The 18585-nt window shown below is 43.8% G+C and overlaps 1 protein-coding gene across 2 annotated transcripts in view; it reads right to left on the bottom strand.

Annotated features, from left to right (window-relative positions):
* Nucleotides 1–18585, bottom strand: part of ANKHD1 (ankyrin repeat and KH domain containing 1) — a 1109311-nt gene that overhangs the window by 1027256 nt on the left and 63470 nt on the right. For both annotated transcript variants that reach the window (XM_085617924.1, XM_085617925.1), the window contains exon 2: nucleotides 17200–17353. In XM_085617924.1, the coding sequence (XP_085474050.1) occupies nucleotides 17200–17353 (154 nt within the window). The remainder of the gene's footprint in view (nucleotides 1–17199; nucleotides 17354–18585) is intronic.

The following is an 18585-nucleotide window of genomic DNA, read 5'->3' as shown; positions in this document are numbered from 1 at the left end:
TAGTAAATAGCATATGATGTGTTGAATGGACATAGCTAGAGGATTGATGGTATTGTTGTGACAATAGACAACAAAACGTTTCCACTTGGCCGCGTAGCACGCTCTAGTGGTGGGTCGCCTAGCTTCTTTGATGATGTTCATACAGTCAGGGCCATCATCCCTATTAGTTGCATAAACACTCGAGCTGGAAGGGAGTTTTGTGTTATACATTTTGCGCGTAGAGCCTGAATGCTTGTAATCCTGGCCGGACTGGGGTAGGCTAGAGTTCTTGAGGCGTCTATGGTGGCACCGAGGTGTTGTTTTATGTAGGATGGTTGTAGATGGGACTTTGCGTGGTTTACTGTGAAGCCCAGTTCGTGAAGTAGATGGATAGTGGTGTGCATGTGTTGTACACACTGGTTGTATGAGCTGGCTTTCATCAGCCAGTCGTCTAGGCATGGGAAGACATGGATGTGTTGTCTCCGCAGGTGTGCTGCCACTACTGCTAGGCACTTGGTGAATACTCATGGTGCTGTTGTGACTCCAAATGGGAGTACTTTGAATTGGAAGTTTTGGCCATCCACTACAAATCTGAGGAACTTCCTGTGAGCGTTGTGCACAGGAATGTGGAAATAGGCGTCTTTTAGGTCTAAAGTGGTCAGGAAATCGTTGTGGGAAAGCAGTGGAAGTACCTGCTGAAGTGTTACCATGTGAAAGTGGTCTGAGTGTATGTATCTGTTTAGGGGCCTGAGGTCTAGGATGGGCCGTAGAGTCTTGTCCCTTTTTGGTATGAGAAAATATAGGGAGAAGACCCCCATATTTTGTTGGTTGGTAGGAACGTGTTCTATCGCCCCTTTTTGTAGGAGGGAGATTACCTCCTGCTTTAGTAGTGTTAGATGTTCCTGTGACATTGGGCGTTGTCTGGGTGGAATGTTTGAGGGGGTATATATTAGTTCTAGGCAGTAGCCTGACCGAATTATTTGTGTTACCCATTTGTCTGAGGTGATGGTAGTCCAGACAGGAAGGACATTTTGGAGTCTGCCCCCGACCGGAGTGGGATAGTCTGGGGGAGTGGAGGGAAGTCATTGGGTTGGTGCGGAGGCAGAGCAGGCGGCGTTTGTCTTGTCTCTGCCTTTATTATTGTTGCCTCTGTAGCCGCCTCTTTGGTAACCCCTTGTAAAGGTGAATTGGGTAGAGGCCTTATATGGAGTGGAAGCGGTGTCAGAGGAGTAGCCTCTGGATGTGCTACGAAAGGAAGAGCGGCGAAAGGAGCGCCTGGGATGGTGTGATTGTAAGGCTCCCATTGACTTTGCCGTATCAGTGTCTTTTTTCATTTTTTCAAGGGCCTCATCTACTTTTGGGCCGAACAGATGTTCCTGGTCAAAGGGGTGGTTCAGGATGGAAGCTTGCACTTCTGGTTTAAAGCCTGAGATCCTTAGCCGGGCATGGCGACGGAGGAAGATGCTGCTGTTAATGGCCCTGGAGGCAGTGTCAGCTGCATCTAGGGCAAAACGGATGGAGGTATTGGTGATGGTTTTGCCCTGCTGAATTAACTTGTTTTCCCTATTTTTTTATATTGGTCAGGGAGGTGTTGCATTATGGCTTCTAGTTCGTCATAATGGGCCCTGTCGTATCTTGCTAGTAGCGCTTGTGTGTTAGCGATACGCCATATGTTGGCAGCTTGTGATGCAGTGCGCTTGCCGGATGCATCCAAGAGTTTTGACTCTTTGTCAGGTGGTGGTGCTTCGCCCGACGCTTGGGAGTTGGCCCTCTTTCGTGCTGTAGACACTACCAGGGAATCTAGTGATGCTGGCCTTCTGATGTAGGAGGGATCTGTAGGGGCGGCTTTATATTTTTTGTCAATGCGCGGGTTAATGACCCTGGCTCCGACTGGGTCTTTAAAAACCTCCGGCGCGTGTTTAATAACTCGCTTGAGCATGGGCAGTATGGAGGTGGCCCTGTGCGTAGTGTCAAAGGTATAGAGAAGGAAGTCCTTCTCCACGGGGTCGGTATGGAGATCTACCCCGTGATAGTGTTCAGCCCTCTGGAGTAAGTGGTTGAACCCTAATGAGTCTTCTGGTGGGGAGGGTCTCGAAGGGTAGAGATCATCTTGTGGGACTTTAGGAATGTCAGGGATGTTATAGTCGTCCCATGGGTCTGGGGAGCCTGTGGGAATGAGGTCCCCTGTAGGTAGGTCATTGGGTACGTCACCTATGTCATCATAGACATCATCATCATGATCCGGAGATGGTGTTGGAGAATGATGAGGTGGGGGTAGAGAAGGTGGAGGAGGGGACGGTGGAGGAAATGGTGAAGGCATTCTGAAAGAGGAGGTAGCAGAGTCCTTCCTGAGGAGGTGGAGCTGGGGCAGGTTTTTCCAGCTGTCTCTTTTTGATGCTGAGCATCAAGTTACCGGTTTTGGGGTCCTTGATCAATGTCTTTTGCAATGGATCCGGTTCTTCCGAGGTTGCTTTCTCCTTCAGCGCCGAAGGCATGGGGCCGTTGGTTTTCTGGTTTTAGAGTCTGTGCTAGTCCGCTGTTTGGAACTATGCGGTTTGGAAAGGGCTGTTGGTTTACTCGGTGCCGAGATGGTTTTCGGCTTCGAGATATCGGTGTCGATGGCCTTGTGTTTTTTGGTCGGTTCCTGGGATGGTGTCGGTACCCAGGAGCTAGAGCTGGGTTTCGGCGCAGAGTGTTTCGGTATGGAGCTCGGTGCCGAGGAGACGATTTTCTTTTTCTGCGTCGGTGCGGAGGAGTGTTTCTCAGCACAGACGGTGAGCTAGCTCGAGCCCGAGCCGCCGGAAGGCTTAATCGGCTTCTTTACCGGTCCCGAAGGTGCAGTGTGGGAAGCAGTGTCTTTGGTCTTACCTAGGCCCGGAGGCGAAGGCGTGCCCGAAGCCTTTTTCGGTGCCGTCGAGGGTGTGGGGTGGGGGTGGGGGGGGTGGTAGTTCGGTACTCACAACCCTCTGTGCCGGAGTGATGTCCTCCACATCTGAATCGTCGGCTTCGGAGCGCTGACGATGCCCTCGTCGGTGTGGTGTTCTTCTGGGGCGTACGCCTTCTCCGAAGATGTCATCTGGAATCGCCGTCGACGAGTGTGCCATGGTTCTTCGTGCCCTTCGGTCTCAAATGGTTTTCTTGGACCGGAAGGACTTGCACGCTGGACAGTCTCGAGCCTCGTGTTCAGGGGAGAGGCAGAGGTTACATACTTCGTGGAGATCGGTGTGGGGGAATTTGGACCCACATCGAGGGCACTTCTTGAAGGGAGTCCTTTCCATTAGCCAGGACCGGAGCTTGGGTAGGCCCGAAGGCCGTCGTCGACGACTGGAATCGAAGGTCTTGATCGATGAGAGCCGTGCCGAGTGTGGAGATCGCGATCAAAACAATACCGCGAATTAGGGTGAGGATTGCGCGTCGATTGGAGAACTGGAAGCTGTTCGGAACCGGAATGCGAAGATCACATCCGAGCCCGATGGCAGAAAAACAACAATCTGAGGATGGAGCCGAAGCCCATGCGCAATACGATCCAAAGGAAGAGTCACCGACCTCGTGACTTCCAAAGATTTTTCTACTGGCAGTCGCCAGTAGATAGTTAGGACCTATTTTCCATAGGAAATCCGCAACATTCTATTCCCAATAAGTCTGGCGCCGATTAATGAATCTTCGCGAAATGTTCCAAACTTTTGGCCAGCTCCGCTCCTATCCTGAAAGTCTCGGGGTGATTCGTCAAGCGGGGGCCGAGAAAAGAGGGGGGTCCCAAAACGCGTTTTCCCCATGCAATTTCCCATAGGATCTGTTGTCGCAGCTACAGCCCGAATTGCTGAAAGGAATTACACCAAATTTGTCAAAGAGGTAGTCCTCAGTTCAGACTCGTGCCTTTTGCATAAATGGTGTGAATCTGTTCAGTAGTTCCTGAGAAAATTAGGGTAAAAAAGTTAGTGATATCTATGGCCGGGGAGGATCCGCGCACCCTACCCGCACCGTAAGCGCACCCTACCCGAACCGAGCAGGCACCCTGACGATCACGCGCTGAATGCTAATTGGGTGTCGAGTGTCTGTCTACATTCAAAACCAGGAACTGTAGGCGGCCATTTTCTGCCTCGGTAGAAGCGAGGCTGAAGAAGCAAGGGGAATAAGTGTGTAAAACATATAAAGGGGGCAGAGTGGAAATACTCTGACCCTCTAGATATGCTTAGGGGGTTCCAGAAGGACCCCCTGGGGCCCCCTTTTTTTTTTTTTGAAACGGCGAAGTGCGCGCATCCTATCGCATTGGGTGCACGGATTTTCTCGTGTTGGGTGCGCGGTTCCTAGAGCGTTGGGTGCGCGGATCAAAAAACATGGAAAAAAAATATATAAAATAAAGTTTTGAACATATAGTTAAAAAAATATTTTGAAAAATATAAAAAGATATGTTTGAAAAACCCAATTAAAAAAACATTTTTTAATTTTGAAAAGATTTAAATGAAAAAATAGGTTAAAAAAATATAGTGTTAAAAAAGAATTTCAAAAAAACAATCAATGAAATTGACACACTGAAATTGAAAAATATAGACATCCAATGAAAATCATTAAACATGATATCTTTAGAGAAAAGTTATAGATCGGAATTAGCATTTAAAAAACCTTTGAAATTCACTGAAAAAACCATAGGTTTCATGCACGTCATAGTTAGGAATTGGCATTTGAAAAACATTAGAAATTCACTGAAAAAACCATAGGTTTCAGGGGCGTTATAGTTAGCTGGACATTTCCCTCGTACGAAACCCTAGAAATTCCCCTGTTATAGTTAGTTCAGCTAACTATAACTCGCGCCCCCGCAATGCACTGCTGATGACGTAACATATTACATCACTCATGACATGGTCAGTGACATCACTGATGACATCACTGATGACATCTGAAATGACATCACTAATCACATCACTGATGACGTCATCCATGTGATAAATTAGTGCATCTTCTCACACCCTTTGATATACTCAATCAAAATTTCAGACGTCCATTCTCAAAACCTTAGATACTCCAATACCAATAACTACATACCCACACATTGACTCTTAGATCTACACACACATCCACTCACTCACCTGTACAGTCACTCATACTTACAGTCACTCAGTACAGGACTATCATATGCATTTATACACCTACATAGATACTCACACACCACCAATCATCCATAGAGGTACTCTCACACCTAGTCAGTCATGTAAATAATTAATAACACTCCCATTTACTCACCTATGAAGTTATACACACACAAGTTCACTTACTCATAAAAATAGTACCACATTCTTACGCTCTTATACAATCATTGATACAAGCACACACTCATCCATACAGCCACTCTCACAATCACACTCACATATACACACTTATATACTCTTACACCTATATATACTGCCTTTCACATATGTAGTTAGTCACATATGTACCTCTGAGATATACATTTAATCCCTAACACACCCATACATACACTCAACCAACCATACAGTCCATCACAGATGCACTCTTAAAACCATGCACCCATAGAATCACCCACTCACAAATGTATGCACAGTCACACACACCCCACCCACACAAACACTCAGGCACCCATACAGATACTCAGACAACCAATCAATAACCCATAGAGACACTCGTTTAGCTATTCACAAAACCATGCAGCCGCATATACACCAACAGACAGACAGATACAGACATTCACACAGTTTAGTCACTAGTCTGCAGTAAGATAAGTTAAATGACTCACTTATAGAGTCAGTCATGCACCTACTAAATCATCCATTCACACACTTATACACCCACTCATTCTTCCATAGGTTTTTCCCTAGATATATATTACACATATTTAAAATTTACAGAAACACACACTCACTGGATGACGTCAGTGATGTCATTTCAGATGTCATCAGTGATGTCACTGACCATGTCATGAGTGATGTAATATGTGACGTCATCAGCAGTGCATTGCGGGGGCGCAAGTTATAGTTAGCTGAACTAACTAGAACGCGGGAATTTCTAGGGTTTCGTACGAGGGAAATGTCCAGCTAACTATAACGCCCCTGAAACCTATGGTTTTTTCAGTGAATGTATACACACATTCATATATATATACACACACACACACACACACACACACACACACACACACACACACACACACACACACACACACACACACACACACACACACACACACACACACACACACACACACACACACACACACACACACACACACACACACACACACACACACACACACACACACACACACACACACACACACACACACACACACACACACACACACACACACACACACACACACACACACACACACACACACACACTACCTACTGGCGGTCGCCAGTAGGTAGTTCTAGTTAGGAGCAAGTTTCCATAGGAAGAGCATTTTTTGTTTTGGTTATAACTTTGGCGTTGTTTGATGAATCTTCATGAAAGTTTCCAAGCTTATTCTGTGTTCATATCAGCTCCTATGTTGAAAGTTTGGGGGTGATTTGTCATGGGGGGGCCAGAGAAAAAAGAGAGGTCCCAAAACGAGTTTTCTCCATGTTAATTTCCATAGAAAACTTTAGACAAGACTTCAGGTTGAACGGGTGAACAAAATTAACCTAAATTTTGCTGGGAGAATGGTCTTGGCCGAGAAAGCACACTTTTGTTTATTTGGTGTAAATCCATGCAGTAGTTTTGGAGAAATATCGAAACGTACAGATATCGATATTTGGGAATGCTGCCTTCTGATTGGCGTTATGAGCACGAGCTTGCTGCTTATTGGCTGCAAGCGGTGCGAGCAGTTGCAACTAGGAAGTGTTGGCAGCCATTTTGTGATTCCGCTGAAGCGAGTAAGGGGAAAAAAGGGGGAAAAGAGTAGGAAAGAGGAGGGTAGGAGCGCTATGCGGTCTGTGGGGTGGTTAGGGTGTGCTACACAGGGAGTGTGAAGTGATGTATTCACCCTTACCGGTGTGAAAGTGCTGTTTTGCCCAGAGTGAGATGGTGCCGAGGTGAGGTGCCAGTACACTCTGGGATGAAACCATGAGCTGATTGCTGTAAACTGATGTTCTCTGGGCGCTGTAGGATACTGGCTGCTGTAGCATAGCTGTGCAAGTGGTGTTAAGGGTTTAGACTATAGTGGGAGTGTGAAGCAAACTACTCACCCCTACCGGTCTGAAGACTAGAATGGAGTGTTTTAGCAAGCAGTAATTAAGAAATAATTGTGAAGAATATAATGCAGAATGTTGCAATGCCACATAAGACAAATGGTGAAATCAGGTGTGTTTAAAGTGGTTGTGTGGGATAAAGCGATGGAGTCTGCAAGTTATATAAAAAGTGTCTTTATGTAAGTGCCATAAATGGAACCAATGGCGCAAGAGCGAAGACATCCAGCTGAGGCAATCTCCAACTGCTTCTGCTGTATTCAAAGCTAAGCTTCTGCATCAGTCAATTCCACATTACATGTTACAGTTCCATGCGACATAAACAATACCTATTAGACATGAATGACTGTAAATTGTAGAATGAAAATAAAGGTAGGATACGATTACCACATTGTGCCAACCTAAACAATGCCGCGGTTTTTTATCTTGATCGCCAGTTCGTGAGCAGAGGTTGAGGATGAGCTAATTTGTGTGAAAGGGCTACGTGGATAAGAGGCAGGCAGAGAGACGTGTGTACAAAGACTCGATATGGTTTCAAAATGGATGTTGGGTTTAGGCTAATTTAGCAAGTAAATAGCGTATTTGCATAGGCCATACATCATCCATCCCTGGCTAGTGTGGAGAGGTAAGGGCCAGTAATGAAAACAGAGTTCAAATGCCAAAGCATACTTAGAAAGTTATTATATGAAAATAGTTCAATTGAAGTTTATTAAAAAACGTTAATAGGAAAAAGTAAAAAAAAGTTGGTAAAGATCAATCCAAGAATAATGTGAATTTCTTACAAGTCTTGGAGATTGCAGTCCGGAAGTTCTTCAGCAGCTTGAGATGCATAACGTTCCAAGAGGCGATTGTTGAAGCGATCCAATTCATATCCTCGAAGGGACAGTAATGTTCCTCGAATGTTGGAGCAGCAAGTTGAATTGGCAGGCAATCTGCGATGTTGTCAAAGGTCGCACGTTGCAGGAGATCTTTCGCGGCTGCGCAGAAATCCCATTCCGCCAGGATACCTTTTTGCATTGCATCCGCCATTGCTCCACTTTCAACATACTCCATTACCTGCTGGATATCGGGAGCGTTTGCTGGGATGTTGGCAAGGCATAGATCCATTCGCCAGGCGATTGGGCAAGTTTTGCAATAAAAAAAATGGTTGCAAGCAGATTGTATATGTGTAAATAAATGTCATGTTGTAGCTGGCTCCGATAATAGATAGAGGCAGGCAGCCGAAAAGTTGTTCCATTTTTTTCACGGTATTGATGTAGCTTCGCGTAGAGGCGTTTTCTATCGGACATGCTTGTTACCACAGGGAGCGTAGCCATTTTTAACAAGCTAAAATAGTAGTAGGATGGCCGCAAACAGAGCAAGAATTATGGGCACCGTTGCTGTTATTCCAGAGATGATCGAATGAATGAAGTCTGGTATTAGACTAAAAACAGTTTGAGAGCCTGTGAGAAGGCCGGAGGAGACAATGTTAAAGTGTGTCAGACCTTAAATGTCAGATGTGCTGAACATTGTGTAACAATCCACAAAGTGTAATGGGAGGTTCGTATTTAAAAGGGAGTGTATTTTACTTGAAGTTCGTGCTACCTGCAGTCGATAAAATAACTTTTGAAGAAGTGAGGGACACTACTATTTGAAACAAAAGCACTTTCAGTTTGCTCCGTTTAATAAAATCTGTTTTCAAAGTAGGTATTGAAGGCCAAGTTGAACTTTGGGAGTTACTTTGTGTGGGTGGGAATAGAGCTTGCCAGAGGAAGATATCCGGTTTGAAACAGTAAGGACATACGGTATGCCAGCTCACATTGCGTAGCAGTCCATGTTATAAAGAAGCAGATAACTGCCGTTAAGAAAGCTGTGTGAATGTTGGTCTGATTGTGGAAGTTGGCGTGCTTTTAAGAAAGCACGCAAGATTGGGGACCGTAAGCTTAGAAGCGTTGTGCAGTTGGACATTCTTGCATAGTGATGAATGATTGCTATTGTGGTCCCACTTTTCACCTGTGAGAAAAACTTCGGTATCCTCTTTAAGACAGCGATATGTAAATGGGAGAAACCACTGCTCGTGAATAAACGCGCTACCTTGTATAATCACATACATGACAAACAACATGTACACATAGCAGACACTACGTACTGTGGGCCCGTGGCTAGCCATGCACACAAACCAAACATGGCATGGCACCTCTGCCACACAATGAAGGGAGAGATAGGAGCAAAGTATGTGCGAAGGTGGCAAGTGATTCTCGATTATAAAATTCTCGATTATAAAAGTATACAATGCAAAGTGTTGAGGGGATGTGACGGACAGACTTGAGTATGCAGAGCACAGACATTTACATGTCAACATACACTGATGGTCTATTGAGTGAAGTCGACAGTGGACGCAACCATGACAGTGCGGTCAGTAGGGAAGATTACGAAAACATAGCGTGTACGTGCCCCCTCCCCCCAAATCTTTGGCGTAGTGGGCTGGCTCTGTGTACACAAGGGTAGCGTAGGGGTATGAATAAAAGGCACGTTTCTCTGGGTGTGGTTCTCTTCCGGAATGGCGAACATGTCTGTCAGGTCTGCGCAGCTTACACCGCCACGAGGCCGACGCCGTTAGCGAAGGCGGCTGCGGGAATAATGCTCTCAGCCTGCTGCTACCCAGAAACCGTCATGGCCGCTGCGACGCACATATGCCCTACAGTTCACCTTTTGACACTGCTGTATGTGAAAGAGGGCCCACCACGTGCTGGTGGAAGCTCCTGAAGTGAAGTGAAGTGCTCTGTATACTACTAACACAGTAGTCGAAGATGTACCAACAGTGGAACGATGTCTTGATCCCACAATGGACGATGTTAGAAGTGTATCTAAGAGTGGAGATGAGGGTACTCCTTTCGACCAGCTGTAACCAACTCTAGGTCCCAACAGTGGAACGGTGTCTTCATCCCACAATGGACGATGTTAGAACTGTTTCTGAGAGTGGAGATGAAGGTAGTGCCTTCGACCGGGTGCAACCAACTCTAGGTCCTAACAGTGCAACGGTGTCTTGATCCCAAAATGGACGATGTCCGATATTACTTGCTGCTTGGTTTTGACAGAACTCCATCCGTTGAGGTGCATCAGACTCTGTGCTTCCTTAGCTAACTGCTGCCCATGATTATTGGGCTTGGTTGACTGCAGTCAGTGGAGTACACCGTGGTACAGCTGGTCGGAACAGTGAAACGGGGTCTTGATTCTGTGATTGAGGATGTCAGAAGTTAAAGTTTGTGATGATTTGTGTGTACCCCCTCCGATCAGGTGCAACCAACTGCATGCTTCCAAATCCAACGGCACGTGGCTGTGAGGCGTAAATGACCACTGCCTCTGGCCTACACTGCGGTCAGCAGGGCTCACAATTCAAATTGAGAGGTGATTACAGAATCCAGTAGGCAACTAACTACAACGTCTATTGAAATATACACAATATCCTTTTAGTATACTTGCTTCAAGAAGTTTTTAAGATAATTTATAGGTCTAGTAGAGTGACCAAATTCTTCTTGGTAGTGGTAAAGAACACTGAATAACAGTGTAGACAGCAGAGATCGCAATTCAAATTATTTTGGATTTATTTATTGCAGAGTTCTGTGTAATTTATGTTGTTGTATTTTGTGAAGAGGAAGTGAGAAAAAGTATTCATGGAAAACTGTGCTCACTACTGCCTTCAATTTACACTGCAGATAGCAGTGTTCACAAGTCAGATCGAGTCGCTATTGTAGATGACGCAGTCCTGTAGGCAAAAGACATTGCTCCAGTGCGCTCTGTCCGCACCACGCATACGCATCATCACAGTGTGTGCACACGGTTTTTGTTGCTTCGCGTACGGCAAACTGGGCAGCTCAAGTCAACGCCACGTGGCTGTGGGCCCTTGCTGACCGCTCTCTGGCCTAGACAGCAGTGTTTACAATTCTGATCGAATTGGTATTGCAGATGATGTAGTGTTGTAGGCAACAGACATTGCTCCTAGTACGGCCTGCCCGCAGCACGCTACACCACTGGCTGTGCACATGGTAAATGCTTTTGATGTGGCTATCTAAGTGCACTAGACCTGATGGACCCTTTATGATACAATCTTTTTGAGTATTATTTCAGATCTACTGCCTGTATCTCAGTATACCACAAGTTATGGTTCTTTTACGATAGAATCTTTTCTGTATTATTTCACATCTAGTGTCCCTACCTTACTGCAGCACAAACTATTGACCCTTTTATTATTGAATCTCTGTGTGTGATCCAATGATTACTGTTGTAGTTGATGCTAGCAGCAACCATTCCCTGAGGGCTGGTTTACACTCACCCCACACGCATCCAGCACAGACGTCACTGGATATGTGACCCAGGTAATAAAAAGGAGTTGAGCGCACGTGCCCATACCGACTTCCACTTGCCCATACCGACTTCCACTATCTATCTGTGTCCGTGTGTTCATTATGTATGCATGATACTGCCCCTGGGCCGTACCACATTACATTGTGCTGTGGACAGCGTATGCAGCCAGGTTACCTCTGGCAGTGGGGAAAAGTTTTGTTATGTAGCTTTTAGATGCACGGCTATCACAGGTGGAAGGCTGCTTTACAGAGCATGAATATTGATGAAGATGATGGTTGCATGTTGTGTGTACATAGCAAAAAGATTTTTAAAAAGCTCTGTAAGCAGAAGAGGAGTTTCAAACGCTGTAGAGAGAATGGCTAAAATGAGTTTGCTCCTCCAACTGTTACAATGGGAAATGTTATGAACCAATCAAATGCTATTCTTTAAGGTCACATGGCAACCGCGCAGCGAGCGCATAAGGAGGCGCACCCGACGCAATTTTGAAAAGATATTACCATAATATACGTTTATTACAGTTAGAAATATATAAATTTTTAAAATATTTTAGATTATAGCTTGTTCTCATATACACTTTAAACTTATTTAGATATAGTTTTAAAACGAAAAAAAATGAGGGAATGGCGTTCCTGGCGCGACACCATATGTCTATGACGTAACACAGGGCCTGGCAGCGTGCACTCGTCGCATACGCAACGCACAGCGGGCGTGACCCCATACGTACATGACGTAAGGCGCGGCTTTGTTACTGCGTACCCGTCGCATACCAAAGTAGCAGCTGGAGCGACCACATACGTATATGATGTTACGCGGGAAGCGGTGCCACGAACCAGTCGGATACGAAATGCGCATCCTTTACGAGTTTAGCAATATGGCGGATAGGATTCACGTGCTGATGGAGCTTGGTACACTACCGGTACGGGACTTCAGTTTTCTCAAAAAAAGATATATATACTTTTTTTTTTTTAAGATATAAAACATTACACATTTTTCAAATTAAACAAAAAAGGATAATAGAGTTCCAAAATTTTACAAAAAAATTAGAAAAAATATAGGTTTTATAAATATTAAAATATGAAATTAACATATAAAAAAACCTTTGAAATTCACTGAAAAAACCATAGGTTTCAGGTACGTTATAGTTTGTTGGACATTTGACTCATATAAAACCAGAGATATTCGCCCGTTATAGTTAGTTGAGCCAACTATAACTTGCGCGCCCGCAATGCACTGGTGATGACGTCACATATTACATCACTCATGACCTGGTCAGTGACATCACTGGTGACATCTGAGTAACAAGTTCAACCTAAATCTTGTTAGCATGAATCAGTGTGAGCAATTGCTAACAGATATCAATATGGCTCAGTACCAGAAGTTTCCAAGAGAATATACCCACGGACTGAGGGCTTGAATAGTTCCTCTTCATCTCTTAAAGACTTCCTCACTGACGACTTCCACCGCAAAATAGATAACCTGATTAATAAATTCCTATGGAGAGGCAAAAAAAGCGCGTACAAGTATTAAAAAACTAAGGCTAGCCAAAAAACTGGGAGGACTAAACCTAGCAGACTACAGAACCTTTCAAACCACTTTCTTGGCAAAGCAGGGAGCCTACTGGATGTCACCCCCTCAAGGGTAGACGCCAGAATGGCTATTAATCGAGCGAGCCATTCTAAACAACCGAAAGCCACTGATACTACTAACAGCTAATAAACACACACATGCCTCCAGCCCAATATTCAAAAACACAAAAATTTCCCTACTCAAAATAGACAAGAAAACGGAGAACAGTGTAAAGAACTCAAAATGGGATTCTCTGTCGGCCAACAGCAAGATTAAATACAAGGGGAAATGCCTGTCTATAGACGCATGGAAGGCGAAAGGCATCTCCTACCCAGCCCAACTGGAGGAGGAAGGCAATCCCATCACTTTTGCCATGCTAAAAGAGAGACATAGGCTACCAGCCATCGAGTTCTACAATTTCCTAAAAATCAGAACTGCACTAACAAAAGCAAAGCTAGCACAACACAAACCATTAATTATGCAATATTATATGGCGAAACTCAACAGAATAGGCCATCAGGTATCGCATCTTTACAAACTTCTACGCTCAAGCGCCACCAAAATTAATATCCCATCGAACTACTGGGCAAAACAACTCACGTAACAAAATCACCCCAGTACTATCCCAAACAAAATTTTGGCTACTCCACAAGACCTACTGGACTCCGGCTCGGCTAGCCGTGCTAGGCCTCAGGGAAAACGACCTTTGCTGGAACTGCGGCAACAAGAAGGGGGACCTTGCACACCTTATCTTCTACTACCCCAAAATTAAAATGTTCTGGGAAAAAATCTTCGTTTTCATAAAAAAGGAGCTGGGGAGCACACTAAAATCAGAATTATCTACCCTTACCACTGCATTTATGACCACAGGACTAGCTTCACAGCATGACAGGGATCTGCTAGACCTCCTACAGCAGTGAAAATGGTCCTATCCAACTGGAAAGATACAGCTAAGATGTCATACAAAGGCTGGATCAATTGGGTGACGTACCTCAGGGGCGCAGATAGCACCGCATTGCAAAACTCACCCTGGAGACCAGCTACTAGGGGGATGTGGAAATTGCTGGACTAGTATCTGGACCCCTATGAACCCCCGTGAGATCACTTAAGGGAGACGGCAGTCCACAATACAAAACGCTACAAACTCAGACTAGGCCCATTGCTTAAGTACTCTTCTTGTAAACTTTCTCCTCCCTTTCTTTTCTATTCTCTTTCTTTCTCTTTCAGCTGCCCTTAATCTCCTAGCAAGACATTGCTAAAGGGTGCACCCAAACATGTATACCATCTACCTGTAACCATGGCAACACCAACCAAGCTTGGCTGGTACCCTGTAACGGTAAAGCGGATTTACCTGTCTGTAAAATGTAATAAAATACTTTGAAATTAAAAAAAGAAAATATTTAAGGGTCCAAGCCAGGTTAAGATTAGTGAAGGAACAAGAGCATTCAAATATGGTCAGTCTAATTATAATAACAAAAGTCACTTAGATATTTCAACCATAGAAATGACCTATTCAACGTTCACTCAGATCTAACCCATACAGCGACCCATATCAATAGGGGTGCGAAGACCTATTGTGTCACAAAGATAATTAAGGCCAGTTTCCTGATGTACAATATCAGGGCACGACAAATCAACTCACCCACTCACATTTGCGAGGTAGAATTAATGAGGATGAGCTATTTTTAGGTCCTACTCACCCTTTTTGGCGAGTAGGAAAACAAACTATCTTTTGTACACTGTCTTTGAAAATGGAGCAAATGTGACAATATAACAAGATTTAAAGGCATTTTTATTGCTCACAAAGCGAATGAGCAATAAAGATGCCTTTATATCTTGTTATCTTGTCACATTTGTTCTGCTTTCAGAGACGGAGGTCAAGAAGGTTGCAGTTAGGTTGAGGAGATTTTTCAAGGTACTAGACCTGCAGGACTAGTACAATTTTTCTGATTTTTCGAGCCCTAAATATAGGAAGGAATAGACTGAGGAATACTCCAGAGACTCCTGCAAAATTATTTTCGACAAGCTGCAAAGTAGAGCTAGCTGCATGACCCCAAATGTCACAACCATAAGGAACTGTTAACAGTCACTTCACATTATATACTTTCAACAGGACACTTATTGGTTTCGTTGCCAGCCTAGATGAAGAGGCAGAAACCGAGGTGATAGACCTTAATAAAACATTCTTTTTACTTATTAACCCCTTCCATGCTGCGCAGATTCCGCCGCTGTGCTGACGGAATCTTGCGCGGGCGGGGTCATGACGGAACGGTTCCGTCATGAGCACAGCTCAACCGTGGCTCATGACGGAACCGTTCCGTCATGAGCACCGAAGGGGTTAAGAGGGAGGGACAAAGTACTAACACTGTCAAACAAGAATGTGGCAGGGCCTCTTGCGCAAACTCTTCTATTCCCCCACCGCCAAATACAATGAGTCTCTAATTTAGTGCTCCACGGAAGAGGGCTGCCACTATTGCCCACACAAGAAAACTGGCAACATCCAGTCCTGTAGTCAACAGATTAACCTGAGCACCAGCAAATGTATGAAAAGGTGGGTACAATTCTTCTTGTTTTCAGTTAGGTTCATTTCAAACAAAACTTCTTCAAAAGCCACAGCCTATTGTCTTCAGAAGCCACAGAATATTTGGTTTACCACGCCGTCCGGGACTGTTCTAGGAGTACTCTACATTCTACAGGTGAACTAGCATTTATACAGATATTCTTTGATTTGGATAAGAAGATTGAAACTAACAGAAATAACAAATTGACGCTTGGACCATTTTGAGATTGTTATGAGAGCCCTGATGAAATCAGTGATGTATACTCATCAACTCTGAAGAAAAACATGTTGGTTGTGGGTATATGAAGAATATTCTGTGGCTTCTGAAGACGAGAGGCTGTGGCTTCTGAAGACGTTTTGTTGCAAATAAACCTAACTGAAAACAAGAAGAATTGGACACACTTTTTCTTACATTTCCTAGTGCTCAGGATAATCTGTTGACTGTCAAAAAGTATCCCAAGATACAGATAGGAGGTGACCCGGGCAGGTTTGTGACCCTGAATGTGAACGGTGTTCCTAGGACCAGCCACCAAAATTAAGACTTACTGAAATTGGTGGACAATTCTAGTGCATCCATAAAAGCCACAAAACAATCCAATAACTTTTGAAACCCTGTTCTAGCTAGCAAAACCGCGTATAAAATGCAGCTACGGCACAACCCTGGTGAACCCCTCATAACTCGAAATGGGTCCGAACAAAAACCATCATTGGTATAATGACAGACAGCTGACAGTCATATGTAAAACACTCATTACAAAAAGTCTAAACTATTTCGAGGGCTGGTAATCCCCCCCCCCCTTTCCTTCGAGCCTCACCCAAGGCCAGATAATTTTTCAGGGATTCCAGACTCCTCATAGGATAATTCTTCTTCATCTCCTCCCTCAGACATCATGGGTCACAGAAACTGCCAATCAGAAAAACGACTTTCGGCCCAATAGAATCTCTTTTCAGTGTTGAAATTTAACCTCATTCTATTTAAGGGTGAGATAGTTACTGAATATTTAGCTACAAGCCTTCAGTGGCATGTAAAACAAAATGAATGGTTTATGTTATCAAAGACTTTCACTTGCCTTATATTATTTTATAAAGTACAGAAACACTATCACATGTCCCTCCTGGATTTCATAGATGCCTAAAAGATGTATGATGTGCCAAGGCGCCAATCTCATCAATTTCAAACACAAATTGAGGATTATACAAAACATGCAACTCTAAACAATATTCTTGGGGGACACTTTTTTTTGTTATACTTTAAAAGTTCCTTCTGGATTGTCAAGACAGAAATGTGTTTTCTCTGATGTCTGCAGCGAAACTCTATCCAACTACCAGGGCGATTCTGAGCAGAGGATTTCACAATACTGGCCAGGTACGTAAATCTCAGTGCTGCTTACACTCTGAAGACATTGGTTAATTAGAATGTAGTTTTGCACAACTGATGCACTCCCACTTTTTCTCTTATCTTTAAATCACATGCAATGTTCAATCACCATTAAATTACTAGAATTAAAACTGCATTAAGGACATCAGACTCCAAGAATCCAGACATGAAAAAACACAAACAAACCATACCTGCAGCTTCTAGCAAGGCTTCTAATCGTGCTTGGGTCTCTGGATCAACTGTTTTTAAATCTGTTCCTTCCACAGCACTTGACAAAAAAAGTTCCGATGCAGTTTTTAGCATTGGGTTATCCAGATCCTCTTGGTCCAAAATAAATGACTCTACCTAAAGAAAATACAAAATAAAAAAATTAAAAAAAAATCAGATATCCTTTTCGGGCAAAACATACTTTCAGTTATTATTCTCTACAAAGTCACTGTATCTGAACCTTGTGCTCAGTAGATATGTCAGAGGGGAAAAAATCCAACTCCTGTCCATGCTGAGCACACTCGAGAACAGGGTTTCTTACCTGCAGATGGCCAATCAGGAATGCCCTTGTTTTACTCACAACCTACATTTCAGGACAAAAGACTCCATTTTTAAAATGCCGTTTAGTATGGAGTATGCTCTTGCACAATTTCTTTTGACTACTTTATTGGGACCAGCCCCTTGTGTTAACAGCAACCTCATGGAGGTTGTTAAACTAATCAGTATGGATTATGTACCAGCCCACACTCTAGACCATAGCACCACACTAATACTTCAAGGTATTTAAATACTGGCATCTGACAGTCTACTACACGTCCCATCTCTCCAAATTAATCTTAAAGTTCCACAAATGGTAACAGCATTGGAAAAGTTATTAGGTCTGGTGTGGACTGCCAGCATTTTTACTTTGGTAGTGCTTGTATGTTTATCACGGTTTTTGTAAAACCTTACTTTTGATGTGCTGCTAGGCATTCGTCAATATATTTAAAACAAATGAACACAGGTTAAAAGCAAAAATATTTTTGCGTCTCACAGAGCACACTTTGCCATAGCATTCCCTGGTACTGAATGGAACTTATTTTTTATGGATGTGCTCTTTCTGAAAAGAGCAGAATGACCTCACTAACAATGGCTGAATTTGGCTGACCCACTGCTCCATGCTTTAGTAGAGGGACGAACATGTGAATGCCTCCAAGTATTTTAGACAATATATTATTGGAGTAAAATGAAAAGATCGTGAACGTCAGATTTTAAAATACATTTAAAATGTAGCTTGAGAACTTTTAGCAAATGGAAAAATAAAGGAACCCTCCATCAGTCGAACCTTCCCACAATCCTCAACTTCCTGATAAACATATTCCCCGCAATGATCATGCTCAGCTTCAACACCATTATGTCATATTCAGTCCTCATCCTTTCTCTGCTCCATCACAACTTCACAATTTCCAACCTAGACAACCCCACTGCTTGGCTCCATCTGCGATCCTACCCAATTTCCGTTGTTCAATAAGACGGAAATAAAGCATTCTGCACTTACACTTGGATCATTAATAGTTTTTCTATTCATGAGTATGGGGCTCTCAGATGGC

The sequence above is a fragment of the Triturus cristatus genome, chromosome 7, assembly GCF_964204655.1.
Source record: "Triturus cristatus chromosome 7, aTriCri1.1, whole genome shotgun sequence".
NCBI lineage: Eukaryota > Metazoa > Chordata > Amphibia > Caudata > Salamandridae > Triturus > Triturus cristatus.
This window is presented reverse-complemented; position numbering and strand designations above follow the sequence as displayed.